Source organism: Populus trichocarpa, chromosome 1, assembly GCF_000002775.5.
Source record: "Populus trichocarpa isolate Nisqually-1 chromosome 1, P.trichocarpa_v4.1, whole genome shotgun sequence".
In the NCBI taxonomy this organism is placed as follows: Eukaryota; Viridiplantae; Streptophyta; class Magnoliopsida; order Malpighiales; family Salicaceae; genus Populus; species Populus trichocarpa.
In genome coordinates, this window is record NC_037285.2 from 14,930,355 (window position 1) to 14,947,873 (window position 17,519).

General features: G+C 33.4%; 2 protein-coding genes across 9 annotated transcripts; one reads left to right on the forward strand and one right to left on the reverse strand.

Moving 5' to 3' along the window:
* Window positions 1-937: 937 nt before the first annotated feature.
* Window positions 938-5,013, reverse strand: LOC7490967 (cytochrome c oxidase subunit 5b-1, mitochondrial). Its single transcript, XM_002299576.4, has 6 exons — window positions 4,584-5,013; window positions 4,139-4,224; window positions 3,740-3,790; window positions 2,130-2,196; window positions 1,917-1,996; window positions 938-1,463 (listed from the first exon to the last, which is right to left on the reverse strand). The coding sequence occupies exons 1-6, from the start codon at window positions 4,738-4,740 to the stop codon at window positions 1,398-1,400; spliced, it is 507 nt and encodes a 168-aa protein (XP_002299612.3). The 5' UTR covers window positions 4,741-5,013; the 3' UTR covers window positions 938-1,397.
* A 7,316-nt stretch (window positions 5,014-12,329) lies between these two features.
* On the forward strand, window positions 12,330-16,809 carry LOC7490968 (DUF724 domain-containing protein 1). Of its 8 annotated transcripts, XR_002977371.2 has the most exons (6): window positions 12,330-12,492; window positions 12,986-13,427; window positions 13,995-14,261; window positions 15,225-15,424; window positions 16,292-16,338; window positions 16,425-16,809. XR_002977371.2 is itself a non-coding variant. In XM_024583595.2 (4 exons), the coding sequence occupies exons 2-4, from the start codon at window positions 13,023-13,025 to the stop codon at window positions 15,312-15,314; spliced, it is 762 nt and encodes a 253-aa protein (XP_024439363.1). In that variant the 5' UTR covers window positions 12,330-12,492; window positions 12,986-13,022; the 3' UTR covers window positions 15,315-16,809. The 8 variants fall into 8 exon arrangements, 2 of the variants coding, with proteins under 2 accessions (XP_024439363.1, XP_002298112.2); XR_002977366.2 differs by having other exon boundaries at window positions 13,995-15,424; XR_008059851.1 differs by having other exon boundaries at window positions 15,225-16,338.
* The last annotated feature ends 710 nt before the right edge of the window (window positions 16,810-17,519 follow it).

Consider the following 17,519-nt stretch of genomic DNA (forward strand, 5'->3'; position numbering starts at 1 on the left):
ATAAATTTCAAAACAAGAGAGAGTCATTTAAAAAATATATATATTTATATCAACACCTCAAAACAATTCGAAAACATTAAAAATATATTTTTAATTCAGTTAGATTGCTTTATTTGTCAATACATGTTATTTGAATCTATTGTTCAAGAAAAAAACTTTAGGAATACACATTGTGAAGAATAAATACATCATGATCATTCTTTATATTTTCAATGATGATTTTCATTCTTCATTACAATATTAATATTAAATCTCTTCTGAAACCATCTTAAAAACTCATCTCTATATTTGTATTCAAGAAGAATTTACAAGATTAAATCAAGGACTCACTTTTACCTTGACATGGTAGATTTAATAAATAAATAAATTCTTTCGAAATTGATTCTAAAATTCGAATTCAAAACATGAGTGAGAAAAGAAATCTCTTGCTATCATTTGGGATTATCTAGTCGTTTAATTGATAAAACTTATTTAGCATTATCCAAAGAAATCAAACACCAAATCACCCACAGACTAACCCGAATCTCTTTATCATACTTTTAAAAAAGAAACGTCAACCTTTTATCCAAATAGGAATAAATTCATTGTAGGCTAAGTCTTGAACACATACATCAACAACAACAATAAAAAATAAAATAAATAAAAATTACTGCTGTTTTTAAAAAGTTAAATTTTGTCTTTTAAAATTAATTTATTTTTATATATTTTTAATTTATTTTGATGTGTTAATATTAAAAAAATTAAAAAACATTATTTTAATAATTTTTTATTAATAAACTGATGGGTTTCCATTTTCCGGTTTTCCTTGCATGCAATACATTGATGCAACGATGACGTGGTCTCACGCACCGCTTTCTCTTGTGACAGACTCGCATAAATGATAAAACAGCAAGAAAGACTACAGAGGTGAGATTTGAAGGTCATGGCCCCTCTTAAATATCAGAATCGAAGTTTTGATTGATAAAATCCATACGCTATTCGTGATACATCATTCCGAATTTGCAATGGCACACGCCAATAATAACATTGAATGCTGTACTGGTGATGGAGCAAGAAGGGCACCATGTCACAGAACTCCAAAGATTCTATGGCTCCCTTGAAACTACATCATGAAGTTTCATGAAAAACTGGAAAGAATGTACGCCATTGATTATTTTGCAATGCATTAAAGGGCCTAACAAAATCCCGAGATCCAGTAATTGACCTGTCTATGTCTACATAACCACAAATGAGATTCCATTCCAATTGTTGCCAAAGCAACTGCCACAACGATAAAGGACCAATCAAAAACAAACAAGACATTGTGAAGCTTTTGAACTTCGAAGCTGCATTGTATACTGGGAATTGTCTCATCATCTTCTCAAATTTTATTCCAACAGCAAAATTGAAAGCTGCAATTAGTGATGATGATCATCGTCGTCACCGTGTCCATCGGGCGGTCCTCCAGGGCCCACAACTTCCAGCTGTCAAACACCAACAACATGATCAGGAAATTTCAGCACTACTCAAAGCAACTTCTTGTTATAGAAGTGCAACCAAAGACAATTCAGTGAAAAAAAGACACTTGGTCTATTTGTATGGAATTCCATGTATCTGGACCGAAAGACAATTATTTGGTTACGCATTCTGTTACTTGAGTTACCCTAAGTCATGAATGGTATGATAGACAGCACATTGTGATCCAAAAATCAAATCCAAACAAAGTCCATAGACATCACTTTGTAATTGAACACTCAACACTGAATAAAAACTGCAAAGCCTTCGATGCTCAACCACAGGTGCATGCTCACATGCATACAAAACTAGATCTAAGGACCAGATTTATACATACATATTGACATTCAAGTTAAGCTTGGTACACTTCAGAGAAGGCCCTACAAATTGCTAAGTAATTTTAATTCAACTCTTCTACTTACCACAAAGTTCTGTGTGCACACCGGGCATTCATGAGGCTTGCCTTTCTCCAGCCAAAACCACACAACATCATGCTCATCCTCTGCAACTCAAAAACGAGAAAATTATGTGAACTTCATTTGTTCAATGTACTGCAATAAATTACCTTTGCTTTCAGTGAAGATGCACTAATCAGCCCAAACAAAAATGGAGATATAAGAGTGATAGAAGCCAACCTCCTTCACCTCCAGGGCATCCAACTATTCTCTTGTCATAGTAGGACTTGATAACAGCAGGCTTTTCCTACAAGGGAAATATATAAAGTCAAGATCATCACAGTTCTGAGCCATGAAAACAGAGGGTATAATACAGACACAAAGAGATAACAACTTGTCAGCAATGAATGGTTGACAATTCAAAAGGGCCCATATTATAGGCAGTGATCCATACATAAAATCTACATTAAAAAAGGACCTGCAAGCATTTACAATGGTAGAAAATCCGAAGAGCACCTATTTGAGGTTTGCTATTATTGAACTACCAGCAGATTCAAATGGCAGTTTAGCAGAGTTGTGCTTGCAAATAAAATCATAACAGCAAAAGACACATCCATCTGAAAGAATCTAATATAAATAAACATAATGTATACAAACAGACCTCATATGTAAAATTAGTGAAGAAAAATGTGATGCCACTTGTCTACAAATATATATGTGTGTGTGCGAGCGCGCAGTGCAGGTTGGACCAAAATATGGCCCTAATGAGAACTGAACCAACCCAGGCTAACATGAGCCATTAGATTCTGCTTGTTAACCTTCCAAGAATGGGAATGAATGTGAATAAAGGTTATTAAATTAAACCCACTCATTCAGTGATTAACTCTGAGTAAAACTAAAAAAAATGGAATCAGAAAAGTCCTTCTAGAGATATAACCATGGGATGGGGATTTCAGATACAAGGAATAGGAATGATCTTGAAACTTTTACCATAGCTACCATAGCTACCCTGATCAGCACCTCCACTATCAATGCCATCATCTCTACCACCAAACCACCTACTGCCCCAAAACAACACCCCTGCCACCTTCACTGCTGCCAGCACAGCCACCACCACCAATAACAATTAATTAACTATTGTCGTAGAATCTTTTTCTCATCTCAGGTCTGTATAACATAGTAACCGTCTTTCGTTCCCATTGGATTCATTGGTTTTTCTCGTTCTCATTCTGATTTTTTTCTTTTTCATTATTGATTACTAACCATGTTCTTAAGTACATGATGAATTCTGTTTAAATAATACTGTACAATTTAAAAAACTACTTTTAGAGCAATACAAAGGTCAAGCGACTCAGCCCTTGGCACAATCCCAGAGACCTCAACACAGGAGCCATGTTAATGATCAAGTTTAGACAGGGATCCATTTAATCTTTACTTTAACCAAAATCACAGTCAAAACCACTCATTGTGTCGACCAACTTTCACAAGAAACCTTACACAATCACAATGACATTCAACCATGTAATGAAACACAACGGTGAGAAAAAAAAAACCAAGCAACCCGAAGTTTACTTCTTCCTCATGCCAAGTTTGCATCCTAATCAAGAAAATGCTGTCACCCTCATGACTGTGTTTTCATTTTTTTTCAAAACAACATATGGTAAGGCATGAACCATTTTTGTCACACAAACACAAAGCATTACAACCAATGAGAACACAGCTCATAGCACAAATGAACAGCGGTCAATAATAATATATAAAAGCACACATAGAGAATGACCTGATCTATTAAAAACACAATACTAAACCAGAATCAACATTGTTGAAGTTGCAAAGTGCAAAGCACTAACCTTTGTGCCAAAAGGGCCATCGGGATAGTCTATATCAAGAAGTTTCTTTCCCTGAATAGAAAAAACAATTGAAATCAGAATGATCTCTTACCCACTATATAATTAAACCCAAGAGATAAGTAGACCTTGGTTGATGACTACTGGAATTAAAAAAATGCGATGCATTATCATCATAAATTATCATAATTAGGTCCAAACAAAACAAAGTTTGAACAAGTGCATGTGACACTGCACTCAGTTCCATTTACCTTCCCATTTCATGCAAATCAAAATGACAAACCAAAAATCAGAGAACGCAAAAGTTCATTTCTCCTGTTTTATGAACATGATTGAAAACACAATTCCCTTTTCCTTTCCTCATATTCCAGGAGTTGGGGGGGGGGGGGGGGAGAAGATCACCTCAAGCTCGGCTTCTAGCTCCTCCCGCTCATGTCCAGTGGCAATAGGCATTACATCCTCAACTCTCTTCTTCACGGCACCATCCACTACAAAACAAAGCAGTTCTTCATAATTTATTATTTGATTTCAATTTCCACAAGCGCATTCGCACACCATAAATGACGCAGATAATATAAATTATTCAGCGTTAAACAGCAGAATCATTTATCGGAAATCTATTTCAACTCAATCCAATAGCGGGCATAGATATTAAATTAAATTTAAAATAATTCAAAGATTTAAAATAAATCTCATCTCCCTAGCACATACCTAAATAAAATAAAAAATCAAATACTACCCTCAAAAACCACAATCACAAGGGAATAGTGTTGTTGTAATTGTGTGTAGGTGAAGATCTGAGAGGAGATTATAATAGACTAGGCTACAGTCGAGAGAGTTAGATGACCTGAATCGGCGCTAAAATAGCGATTGAAGAGAGAAGTGGAGGGAGATGGATTGATGATTGATCGATTGAGGAGAAGGGATTGAGTGGATCGGGCGGAGGTGGTGCTGGTGCTGGTGACTAGGGTTCTGAGGTGTGAAGAGGCCAGTCTTCTCCACATTGTTTCTTGTGAATGTGTTCTCGTTTTGATGTGAGGTCACGCCCTGTTCGTAATACCACGTCTTCTCTTTCTGCTGCTGCTATTTATTTATTTTATTTTATTATCAGTAAGAAAGAAAGAAAGAAAATGGAGGAACGGAATGAAATGAAATGGGGGTGGCGATGGGGTTCCCGTATGGGAACCGAGGCAGGCGTGTGTGAGCACTGTGGATTCCCTTTGCACGTGACACACTTTCCCCACGTGCGTAACTTGGTTTTTCCCTTCCTTCTTTCTTTTCTCCCACTTTTTTTTTTTAAAAAAAAAAAGGCTAAAACGGGTAGCGTAAACCCACAGTTCCTCAAACGTTTTATCCGAACGGCGCAGGGTCTCTTCAACTTGGCATAGCCTTGGGATTTGTTTAGTCATCATGTGAGATGTTGCTCCGCTGGCTTGGTTCGGAATTTGGTTTGGCTTCATTTGGGTTTGGATTGTCGAGTGTTGCAGGCTTGGCGTAATATTTGTTCTGCTTCGTGCGCCTGGTTGAGTGGCTGGAGCATTTGCTTTCATTTTGTGGCAAGAGGGTGTCGCTTGGCTACGTTGGCTTGGGATGTGACTGTGGAATTTCACCGGGGTGGCTTGCTTTAGTCTGTGACCATGCGATATGGCTGGGTTTTCATAGCTAGGGTTGTCAAATGGCTTGCATGAAGAAAATTCTTCAAAGTTGAAGGTAACAAACAAACAATACTGCTGGCAAACCTAATAACTTAAAGGTCCAGACAAGAAATATCCGACCCACAATTCTCACAACTATCAAGTCCGATGGAGGATACCTTGGAATGGAGTTTTCCCACCCACCAGCCTGCCCTGCATGAGAGAAAAACTCTCTCTCCAGTCAACAGAAAAACAAATGCAGGGACGGGTCTGTCTATGCCTAGAATTAAAACAAAATCTAAAAAGATCATAAATTTATTTACATGGATTGTAACAGTAAAATTATCCTTTTACCCTTCATAATTTAAACCATATAACTTGTTTTTATGAGCAAAATTGTTTTTTTCATGATATTCATTTATCATTACTAAATTTCATTAAATGAAAGAGTAATAATCTTTTAATTTTTTATTTGCAATAAATAATATTTAAAATACTCTTCAAAGTTAAATTTGCTTAACTGTTTGCACAGGGGTATTTTCAGTTTTCTATCTTTCTTAGTACAATGTAAACTAAGGTGCCCTTAGAGGTAATAAATTTCATAACTTAGATCAAAGGGCTTTTTTATTTTTTATTATGGCTTTTATCATAGGCGATTAGAGCATTTAGGTCTTTTGATAAATTAAAAAAAAAAAATAGTTGTTGGCTTGTCCAACGCATGCATCTTTTGGGCAGCACCTCCCAGCATCCAAAACAAGTAGTTGTTAGCTTTGATGTCGGTTCACATGGAGGCATATCCATGGGAGCAATGTGTGTGTAAGGCATATTCATGGGAGCAATGTGTGCAAGGCATATCCATAATTTGTATCACAAGTTTCTTATCTTTAGCAAAGATTAGGCTAGGAATTTTTTTTATTTTTTCAATTTCTTTTCATCTTTATCCTTGGCATTAAGGTTTAACTTAAGTAACAATTTTTTTTTGTTTTAAAATATGTTGGCAATACTTTAACATTGTTTTTTTCTATTACTAAAAAAATTAACTCAACCAGCAGCGACACGCGACTGTCTATCTATTGTCTAACTATCATGCCATGCCATGAACTTCATTAGATTAGAAGATGTTCCTCCTTCTCTATGTTACAGCCTTCCAAATTAATTAGGTTATCAAAATTACTTTTAGGCAACTTTGATGTCGGCTTAAAATGGCTTCTTTGTTAGGTTACTCGAAACATATACACACGATGAAAACGGTAAATTTAAAATTTTTCAGGAGTTTCAAAGATCTTGTTAGACAATTTTAAAATTATTTAGAATTTATACAAAAATTATCTAAAGATCAGATGTTATTTTATGTTTTAAATAATTGCTATAATTATTAGAACAACACATAAAAGGGCGAAAATTATTAGATCAATCAGCTCTCAAATACCATTCAAAATTCAGGTTTTGTCTCATGATTAAATGTTGGTCAGTATTCATTAAGGTGTATTAAAAAAATCAACTCAAGAGCTCCATTAACATGATTATAATGTTGTTTTCTGCAAACTTGTTGGCCTTTACATGTGAAAAGAAAACAAAACGATTATGTTCTTTGCACCATCCGAATATCATGACCATTTGAACAGTTAACTTAATAGATAGCAGATTGAAGCTCACGAAGGAGAGGTAGAAAGGAGCTTTGAGGTTTGGTCATGAATTTTGCCCTTAAAAGGTAAGTTCGATTTTCGACTGGACTCGTTCTACCTTGATTCCAAATCCATACAGGGAAGAAGTACATTCGGTAAAGGCAGTCTTTGGAACACAATTAAAATTGTGTTTTCTAAAAAAATTTAAAAAAAAATTATTTAAAAATTATTATTTTTTATTTTTATATTGTTTTGGTAGGTTATGTCAAAAATGATTTTTAAAAAATAAAAAATATTATTTTAATGCATTTCCAAGTGAAAAAACACTTTGAACCACAACCATTATCATACTCTCAAACACCCTTTTAAGTCATAAGTCGTGGTCAAGCGGGGGAATGGACTTGTTTCCTTCCTCTGCACCTGGGTTCGATTCTCTCTGTGCATGCTTGTCACTCCCGCGGTACCTTACATGCCCACTGGGCTTGCAAGATGTTCAGTGGGCCCGAAGATTAGTTGTAGTGCGCGTAAGCTAACCCGGATACCCCAGGTTATATATAAAAAAAAAATCTAATAAAATCATCATTGTATGAAAAATAATATTAATTGAATTTGCACCTTTGCAAATTCATTAAAAGTGAATGGACGCATAAAGTGCGATTGAAAAATTGCAGAAAATGAGCATCCTCAGTTTTCAACAAGAAACTGTGGAATATATTACAGGGACTTAAATATTATATATATATGTGTGTGTGTGTGTTAATTATAAAAAAAATTATTATTTCTATATGAAAGGATCAATTATGATTCTACATCAAAATTAAACTAGAAAAAAAAAAAAATTATAACATCAAAAAATAAGTTTCTAGTTAAATCAAGATTTTGCCATCTAAACCTCCTATGTGATTGGTTTCTGGAATTCTTTTAAGAAAGGGAAATGATGTCCATCGAATCTAAATTTCCTGATGTCCATCGAATCTAACCTCCTCTGTTGCAATGCTAGTGCACTTGTTCTTATCTGAGATATTTGACTTCCAACCCTTCACCCGAGTGTAAGCTTTCAATCCCAAAGCAATGCACCCCAAGACTACTAATACAGCATTGTAGGCATACCACCAAGACTCGGCAGCGTGCAATATGCCAAATCCTTAATATATGTTAATTAAGCTTAGGAAAATTGTCGAATAACCCACCAAGAAGTGGAACCAGTTGAAAAAAGGACGATGCTTGCTATCTTTGTCAGGTCTGATCAAGCCACCAAACACCTGTGTTGTTGCAAAACAGAACAGGGCAATGTCAATGATCTTGTGTGATGTATGTTCAATTTCATGAGACCTTTTGCCAAGAACAATCCCGTCACAAATTCACCCAAACCACCAAGAATATAGGCTGTTTTTTATGGCCAACATATAATTTTCTTTTTTCTTTGTTGTTTTTCAATGAGTTTTTCTCTCCTTTCTCAAACTTAGAAACCGGAAAATAAATAAAATAAATTTTTGTACTAACATGAAAATTCTAAACACTTTGAGATTGGCCACAAATTTTATGTTTTTACATTGTGCTTCTCTTTCTTTTATTTTTTTTCATTCTAATACAATTTTAAAAATTTATCTCATTGAATTAGCTCACAAAAGAAATAAACAAGCAAAGTACGAGAATGAAATATAAAAAAGGATAATATAAAAAAAAAGTGAGAAGCAACTTCACTATTTATATAAATAGTGATGTCACCTAAAAAAACCCTTGTTCTTTTAGTTGTTTACTAGCTAGGTGATCTGTGCTATGCCATGAGTGTAGTCAATTTTTTAACACAAAAAAAGGATGCTAAGGTAATGCGAAGATTTTTAAAGGAGTAGGAAAAATTTGGGATCCAGGTCATTGATTTGAATTGATTCAATAAGCTTGGTTAATTTAACAACATGATTTATATAAAAGCGCCAATGACAATAAGAAAAACAATGATAATGACTAATAAAAAAATAAATGTTCACCGATATTATAAAAAGATACATTCTAAATATTATTAAAATGTATCAATGATCTCATTTGATAAAAAAAAAAATTAAATGAGAACGAAATAACTTCATAAAGAGAAAAAAAAAATCAAAAGCTCAATCACAAGCAAATTAAATGGTGAAAGACAAATTGAAAAAAATTAATTTTAAAAAAGGACAAAAAACCTGACTTGAGTCAGCATGTTAAATTTGCGAAGTGGTTGTGGGGTCGAGATAACTCATACAAAAGAAATTAAATAAAATAATGGAGGTTAAATATCAAACAAACTAAATAATAAAAATCAAAACAAAAAATATCGATTAAAAAACCATCGACAAAAAACTTGAGTCAACCCAAGTTAACTCGACTAATACCAGGATATGAAAACATGAAACTCCATAGAAAGGAAAAAGGCAAAATCACAAACTGAAGACCAAATAATCTTATACCGAAGGTTAAATTTTTAAAAATAAAAATAAAAAAGAACCTGAAAAAAGACCAAATTCAAATCATGCTAATCTTCGAAACACATGACTCGAGTCATGAGACCGAGTTACCCCATAAAAGACAAACCTGGAAAAATTGCAAAACAAAATTCCTAATCATCTGAAAATAAAAAAACAAAACAAATAGCAATCAAAACAATAAAGACCAAATTTGGTATAAAAACTAAATGAAATAAAACAATGAGAGTGAAATTGAAAAATAAACTAAATCAAGAAAAAGATAAAAAAAAAAATAGCAATCAAAAGAATAAAGATAAAATCTTGTATAAAAATTAAATTAAATAAAATAACGAGGGATGTAATTGAAAAATAAAATAAATCAAGATAAGGATAAAAAAAGCAAAAAATAACAATTAAAATAATGAGAGACAAATATAATAGATAAGAAAATTAAAAAAGGATGAAATTGAAAAAAAAAATTAATTTTATAAGTTATTTCAATTAAAACAAATAATAATTAAAAGAATAATGATTAAATTTGAAGGGTTGCTTTGAAAAATTACAGGGGCAAGAGTGGAAATCGAGGGAAAATAAGAAAAGAAAGAAGAAAGAAAGGTTGTCGGTGTTAAATCGAATGTCTGTTGGCCACATGCATCGTCATAGGATGGAAAGGCCTACGAGATAATTGGAATGACAACCTGTGAGCCACTGTTAGACCTCTGAATGACCCCTCAAGAACTACCTATATGACACGACGTCTCCCACCCATTAACATATGCTATTTTTTAAAATAATATTTTATATTTATTAAAATATTAAATCGCCTATCTTTCAACTTGGCTATAACAAAACAAATCAAGTTAAAAATATAAAAAAAAACCTTTGCACGCTTGCTTAATAAATTTTTATTCTAATGGTAAGGTTGTCATTTCACCACGCTTAAGAAAGGAAAAGAAAAATAAGCCCTTGGATGCTAGTTTTTAAGGTTAATTAAGTAATTTTATTGTGTTGACAAAACACATAAAAACTAGGGGCGAGCAAAAAAATCAAGAAAATCAGAAAAAAATAATCGAAAAAACCAAACAGTGAAAAAAACCGATTAAAATTTTGAAAAAACCGACCGGTTCGGTTCGGTTTCGGTTTTATAAGCCTAAAACCAAAAAAACCGAACCGAACCCAAACCGGAAAAAACCAAGCCAAACCGAAAAACCAAGCCAAACCGGTTTGAACTGTTTTTTGTCCTAAAAAACTGAATCAAACTGAATCGAAACCGGCTGGTTTGAACTGGTTTTGATTTTTTTTAAAAAAAAAAATTCAATTTGGTTATTTTTTTAATAAAAATCAAACCAAACTGAAAATAATCACCCATAATAAAAACCAATTAGTCCTGATAAATTTGATAATTAAAAACGAGTTATATGGAAAAGAACTTATTACCCCTCGTCAATAAGGTATTGGTTTTTGTAAAGAAATGTTAAAATATCATTACGTTGTTTAAATTCACAAATATTTTGTATATTAGTCTAAAGTGAAAACATGATATTTTTTAGTTTTTTATGCTAATATGATATTATATATTTTCACATTTCAGATGGATATTGGATTTAAATTTTTAATTGCTCTTAATATCTAAAATAAATTAAATAGATTTGAGAATTATTTATAAATTGGAATTGAACTAGGAAAATCCATATTTCCAAATACAATAAAACGATATCAGTATATGAATATATTATATATTTTACATTTGAGATGGATATTCAATTTAGATTTTTAATTGCTCTTGATTCTAAAATAAATATTAGAAATTTAAACTATATCGTTTGATATCTTAAATCTATCAAAAAAATGGTTTAATCAAAATCTAATAAGAGTGAATTTAATTTATAATTCTAAAACTAAATAATTTTAAAATATGCATCCACAATATAAAATAATAAAATGTGTGGAGAAAGGAAATGCCATTTCTGGCACTACCAGCGGCAGTACTGTTTTAATGCAATATCAAATATCAAATAAAATAAAATCCATTCTTTCCAAATATACATTTCTTTGCTCCCCCCCTCGCACTCGCATGAATCTTTTTTAATTACTAGATTGTGATATTATGGATATTTTACTCTTGGCTGGATTTAGAAATCTGTTCAATAAATTATGTGGTTTTTTTTTTACGTGCACCAAACTCTTGAAATTTTTTTTTCTTTATTTTAAATTTTTTTTAAATATTTTTAAATTGTTTTGATATAAAATGAATTTTATTAAAAATAATTTATTTTAATATATTTTTAAATAAAAAAATATTTTTTAAAAATTCGCTACATAATAATAAACTTTACCAAAGTCGCCATTGATTTGGTCTTAACTGACAAGCCACCAAGAAGTGATGCCGTACCGATGTTCTTGTTTGACCAAGCTTGGTCCAACAACAAGAATCTGTTTAAAAAAAAAACACTCATATAATTAGTTTTGGACTGCAAATTGATTATTGGCCAAACATGAGTTGGCCTTTCAGCTAAAGTCGGTGGATTGGTTATTGATAATTACCAAAGTAGCCAAAATTGGTCGAATAATAATTGATGGAAAACTGAATCCTACCGAAATACTTGCCTCATAAGCCTCGAAATCACATGAAACCTTTAGTTCAATGGCGCTGTCAAACAACTCTTTAGTTCGGCAAGAACTTAATGTACATTATGATAAAAAAAAATATATATATATATATTTAAAGAAACGGGCCAATTTGGAATTTTTATAACAGGAGCTCCTTTTGTAAAAATAAAAAATGTTTTATATAAAAGGAGGATTTACGTGTAGCAACCTCATTGGTTACTCAGACACCCTACATCTCCGCGCTAGATCCCACTTTCGTAGTCATCAAGTGACGCTTAATAGCCGTCTGATTATATAACTTTTAAGTTAAATAAGAATTCTGAAAACCCTAATCATTCGGCTTCACCATTCAAACACAAACACAAACAACAAACAAAATCTCAATTTCTTTTTTTGTTTTAAAAAAGAAAGAAATCCGAAAGCAGAAGAAAACAAACTCTGCGAAAAAGGTTAGTGAAAAAATACAATCCGCGTTTGATTCAGTGATTTTTGGTGCTTTATACATCATTGTTTTGTTCTTATTGATTTGATATTCGGTTATTTTATATGGTTTTATTTATTAATTGATGTTGAAGAGAAACAATTTATTGATAGTTAATTTTCAAATACACATCTTAATTTAGGGTTTTCTGGTCACTAAGCTTGAATGAATAGATGGTTTATTAATCAATTCTATCTTTTCACAATCTTCTTATCACTTGCACGTTGATAAGATTTTTTAGGTTTTTTTTGCAATTTTTTGTTTACTATTATTTTCCGGTAAATTTTATTACCTCTTCTGTGATGGCTGATTTTATATGCAGAGTTATAATTTCATGGTTCTTTTCTGTGTAATTTTTTTTTTAATATTTTTTCTCTTGTTGTAGTTGATAACGGGATTTGTATGATCTTTCTGTTTCTGTGAAATTACTGATTTGTTGAATTGAATTTTTGATACGGCAGGTTGGTAGAATCTTGTCGGTATTTTAATTTAGCCATCATGAGATTCAAGGCAGGTATGAAAGTGGAGGTATTAAGCAAAACGGAGGTTGCAACGGGTTCTTGGCTTTGTGCCGAGATAATCTCTGGGAATGGGCACACGTACAGTGTGAAGTATGGCTGGTTTCCAATGAATAATGATGCAGAGGCAGTTGTGGAGAGGGTGCCTAGGAAGGCAATTAGGCCTTGCTCGCCACCGATGGCGGGGGATGATCATTGGGTCCCTGGGGATCTTGTTGAAGTGTTCCACAATTCTGCTTGGAAGACAGCAATAGTAATGGAAGTTATGGGTGATAAAAGCTTTTTTGTTAGGTTACTTGGATTGTGTGGAGAATTCATTGTCCATAAATCTCATTTAAGAGTTCGACAGTGCTGGCAAGATGGCAAATGGATTGTCATGAGGAAGGTAATATTCAATCTGCATTTGCTTTGTTATGTTTTTCTTTCCTTTTGATTATCCAGTAGTGTTAAGAGTTTGTCTTGATAAGTGCACAAGTATGGTTCTTGAATTGGAGACCTGAGAGCAGTTGCCTCGAGCAAAATTTGCTAGGGTCAAGACTGTGCCCTAATCATCTTTCTTAGGACCCTGTTTATATGGGATTAATAGCTGGATTATTGCTTTTTTTTTTTAATTCATTGCATCCATTTATCCTTCTATGCACCCTAAAACATGAAGTCTTCAATGCTTTGCTTGATTAGGTCCTTTTGATCACTAAAATTGTTTGATTGTGAACTGCACTTAAATTGCCAGCCAATTTTCCTCATCTGGGAAGTAATTAAATTGTTGTAGCTCACGATCAAGTTGCTATATGACTGAATTTGATATTCTCCTTTTTTGGAGTTTAATCTGCTTAATTTACATGAATTTTGTGTTCCAAGTGTCACAAATTGATGCTATGTATAATTATGTTAGTGAGTTCTTATTGTTTTACAATTCCTAACCATCATTTATATGTGTGGCATTTTGCAACAGGGTTTGGAGAATTATTGTGTGCCTATGGGAAAAGGACTACCGGATACAGGGATACACCTGGCTGCTGACGATGATTGCTTTCCAGTGGAGAAAATTTTTGAAGTGCGAAGGCGCCCTATGGTTTCCTCTAGAACATTGAAGAGAAGGTCAACATTTGGCAGTGATCTTGAAACATATCCAGTTACTGCTCAAAAGAAGAGACTGATTGAAAAAAATGGTAGTCATGAACAAATTTGTTCAGCTTATCCATCTCCTACTTTTGAAAAGGTAGACACGCTTATTTATCCAAATGAAATATTGGGTGAGAATTATGTGCACTCTTCCTTTCATGTTGGAAAAGTTGAGCTCTCTAAAATGGATGTAGGTAGGAATAATGATGGTAGTCTTGTAGAATCCTCAATATCTGTTGACACTGATAGTTGTATGTCCTCCGTTGGTAGTTGTAGTGCTGTAGGCAGCTATGGTCACAACTTGCCTTGTCCAAACCTATGTGATAAAAATTTAGAGGATTTGCATAGTGATGCTGAATCATCAAATGGATCAGAATATGAGATAAAAGATTCCCCATCCTATGATGAGAAATTTGGAGTTGAAGTGCATAGGTCAAAATTACATGCCTATTGTTCTACTGTTGAGGCATTGTATAGTGCAGGGCCTTTGAGTTGGGAAGATGAAGAAAATTTGACAAGCCTACGTGATGAGCTCCACATTTCAGATGATGAACACTTGATGGTGTTAAGAAATTTGACATCTGTTAATAGTAGGATTGTTAGTAGGTGATTTTAGGATTTTGTCCATCACCCAAACATTATACTGTAACTTTTCTTTGACAATGCGTTGTAGAGTCCATGGATAAGATGTGTAGCTTCTCGACATGTATATCTTTTCTGGTTATTTTGCAATGCCTCCCTCCCCTTCCTTCCTTTTTTTTTGTATCCAGTTCTCTGAACCAGAACAGTCACTCAAGGAATTGTTTATATTTGATCTTTTTCAATTTTTTAGGCAACAACGAACTTGAAATTGACTACAGTTTTATTAGAAGTAAACTAAGACTTTGTGTTCTTGAACTGGGTAATTTTGAGTGGGTTATTCAATTATAGAAAACATGGTACAAAAATCTGTCATTGTCTGAACATGTGTGGGAAGAAGATTTTTTTGTCTTTTGCGTTGTGAATCTATATATTCTCTACAACTTTTCTGAAAGATCATTCACATCCATGTATTTTCCAGCAGCACATGGATTTTGAGTTGACTAATATGCTGATGCTTTGTCGGAACGGCTCATGGCCAATATTGAGGGGTTGCATTCCTTGTTTCTAAAAGTCTCAAGATGATGATGCATAAAGTTTACTGCCATGCTTGGTAGGCTATGGGGCAATATCTACACCTGATTCCTGACTGGCTCATGTCTGGCTGACTTGGCCATGGGTGTGAGTTTTTGATTAACTTTTTAATGCTTGATCATATCTAGCCATCTTTTTCATAATTTTGTTTTCTCCTCTCTAAATGGGTTTTTTTGATTGAAATTTTAAAATATAAGGTCAACTTTGATCAGTTAATTCTACCAAATTTCAGGTGGTCAAGGTCCAAGGGTAAGTGAAAGTCCTTTCCTCCTTAATAAATGCAGTGATCTATACGAGGATGTTTGTGTGTTCACAGATATTTTGGATTTTCAGGTGTTCTTATGTTGAAGAAAATATCTAACACCAACAAATTGATTTTGTTAATGTGGTCATTTATGGTTGTTCGAGTGTAAGTGGCCTTGATTGATAATTAGGTGAAACTATTATGCAGATTGTTGTGGGAGAGTGATTTTATTGGAAATTTTTAGTAGTGTTATTGAAATTTAATGTTTCTGGATGATTAAATCTTTTAAATGACTTAATAGTCTTTTTAATGGGTGAAAGAACTCACTTACCAGAACAGAACCTTTCTGAAAGGATCGTTATTTCTTAGAAAGTCCTTCAAGTGCAAAGTTCAACACACAATATAAATGAAGCTGTTTGATGTGGCATTTCCTTGCCAATTGCCTATAATGTGGTGCGTAGATGACATTTCAAACTTGAAACAAATCATAGTTCAGGAATATGCATTCTGTGCTTGCTTTATAAATGAAGCGATGCTTTATTGCATCACATTGCTCTAGAATTCTATGACTCAACAAATTATTATAAGTTGCTGTTGATTTTATGCTTCCTCTGATGGAGGTTGGGGTATTAGCTGGTAGCAACATTCATAATATGTCCTGACATGCTATGTCCATGTTCATTTGTATGACGAACAAGTATTCATTGTAGATGGATGTTGCCATGGTTAAGGGAAATCATGCCCGTCATTGCCTCTGGTAATTCCTTTAATATGGCATGTCTGAAAGTTGATTAGTAAAGCCATTACTTATTCAAGTTCATGTTTGTTTGCATGACAAACAAGGATTCATTGAAGATGGATGTAGCGGTGGTCAAAGGAAATCATGCCTTGCCTCCGGTGGTTCCTTTGATATGGTGTTTCTGTAAGTTGATTAGTAATGCTATTACCTCTTCAACTTCCGTTTTCTGGAGTCGAGTTTCTATTTATGGTTTCCCATATTGGCGTCGTGTTGTGGCGTTAATGGGGATGCCAAAAGCAAGGTTTTGCAGCCCATGTGATGTCAACTTTGGAAGCAGCTCAATAGATATTCAAAATCTTGAGAATTATCAACTTTCAATTCTTTGTAAAATCTAAACTGCAATGCCACTCGCATGGCTATAAATAACCATGTCATGATATAGATTGAATCATTGGATATATATAATCTTATTTTATTTGGAAAGTTTAATGTGGATTAAAATCGCGAAATTCTCATAAATTATATAGTACGTGCTCGAGCTTTTGCATTATCGACTGGTATAATTTGCTTGGGTGTGATATAAGAGAAAAATGGCATTCATATAAATGGTAGGATTGTTGAAATATTTGCAGGGTAGTAGCTTGGTGAATTGATAGCCTCTTTATTGGGGTGGAAGTATATTCTTCGCAGACACAACTCGAGCAAAATATTTCAATCGAAGTTTATTTATTTATTTATTTATTTATTTATTCAGTGAGAATGCAGTCAATGTCTGATTGCAAAATGGGATGAGCCCTGTGGAGTGTGGCAATCTTCGTGCCTGGAGCTGGATGCATCCACCACCACTGAATTAAAGCAATCATGAAATGTTATTGAAGTATTTACTAGCACTCCTGTGATGATTTGAACTGCAAAACCTTGAATCTCAAATATGGAGAGAATTGAAAAAAATATTTTAAAATCTAAATGCAAATATTTTTTATTCATTTTTAATAGGAATGTGATTTTTCTTTTTTCTTTCTATTTCTTAAAGTGAGTTTTGTGCAAGTACTAACAACTATTATTAAGAGTTTTAAAGCTCTCTCTTATCCATCACGAACAACACTTTAATGGCGGACAAGGGAAGTATTGAGAGAGGAAAAAAAAGAAGAGAAGGCATGTAAAACCGGTTGGTTGTTTACATGGGTGTGTTTGGAAAT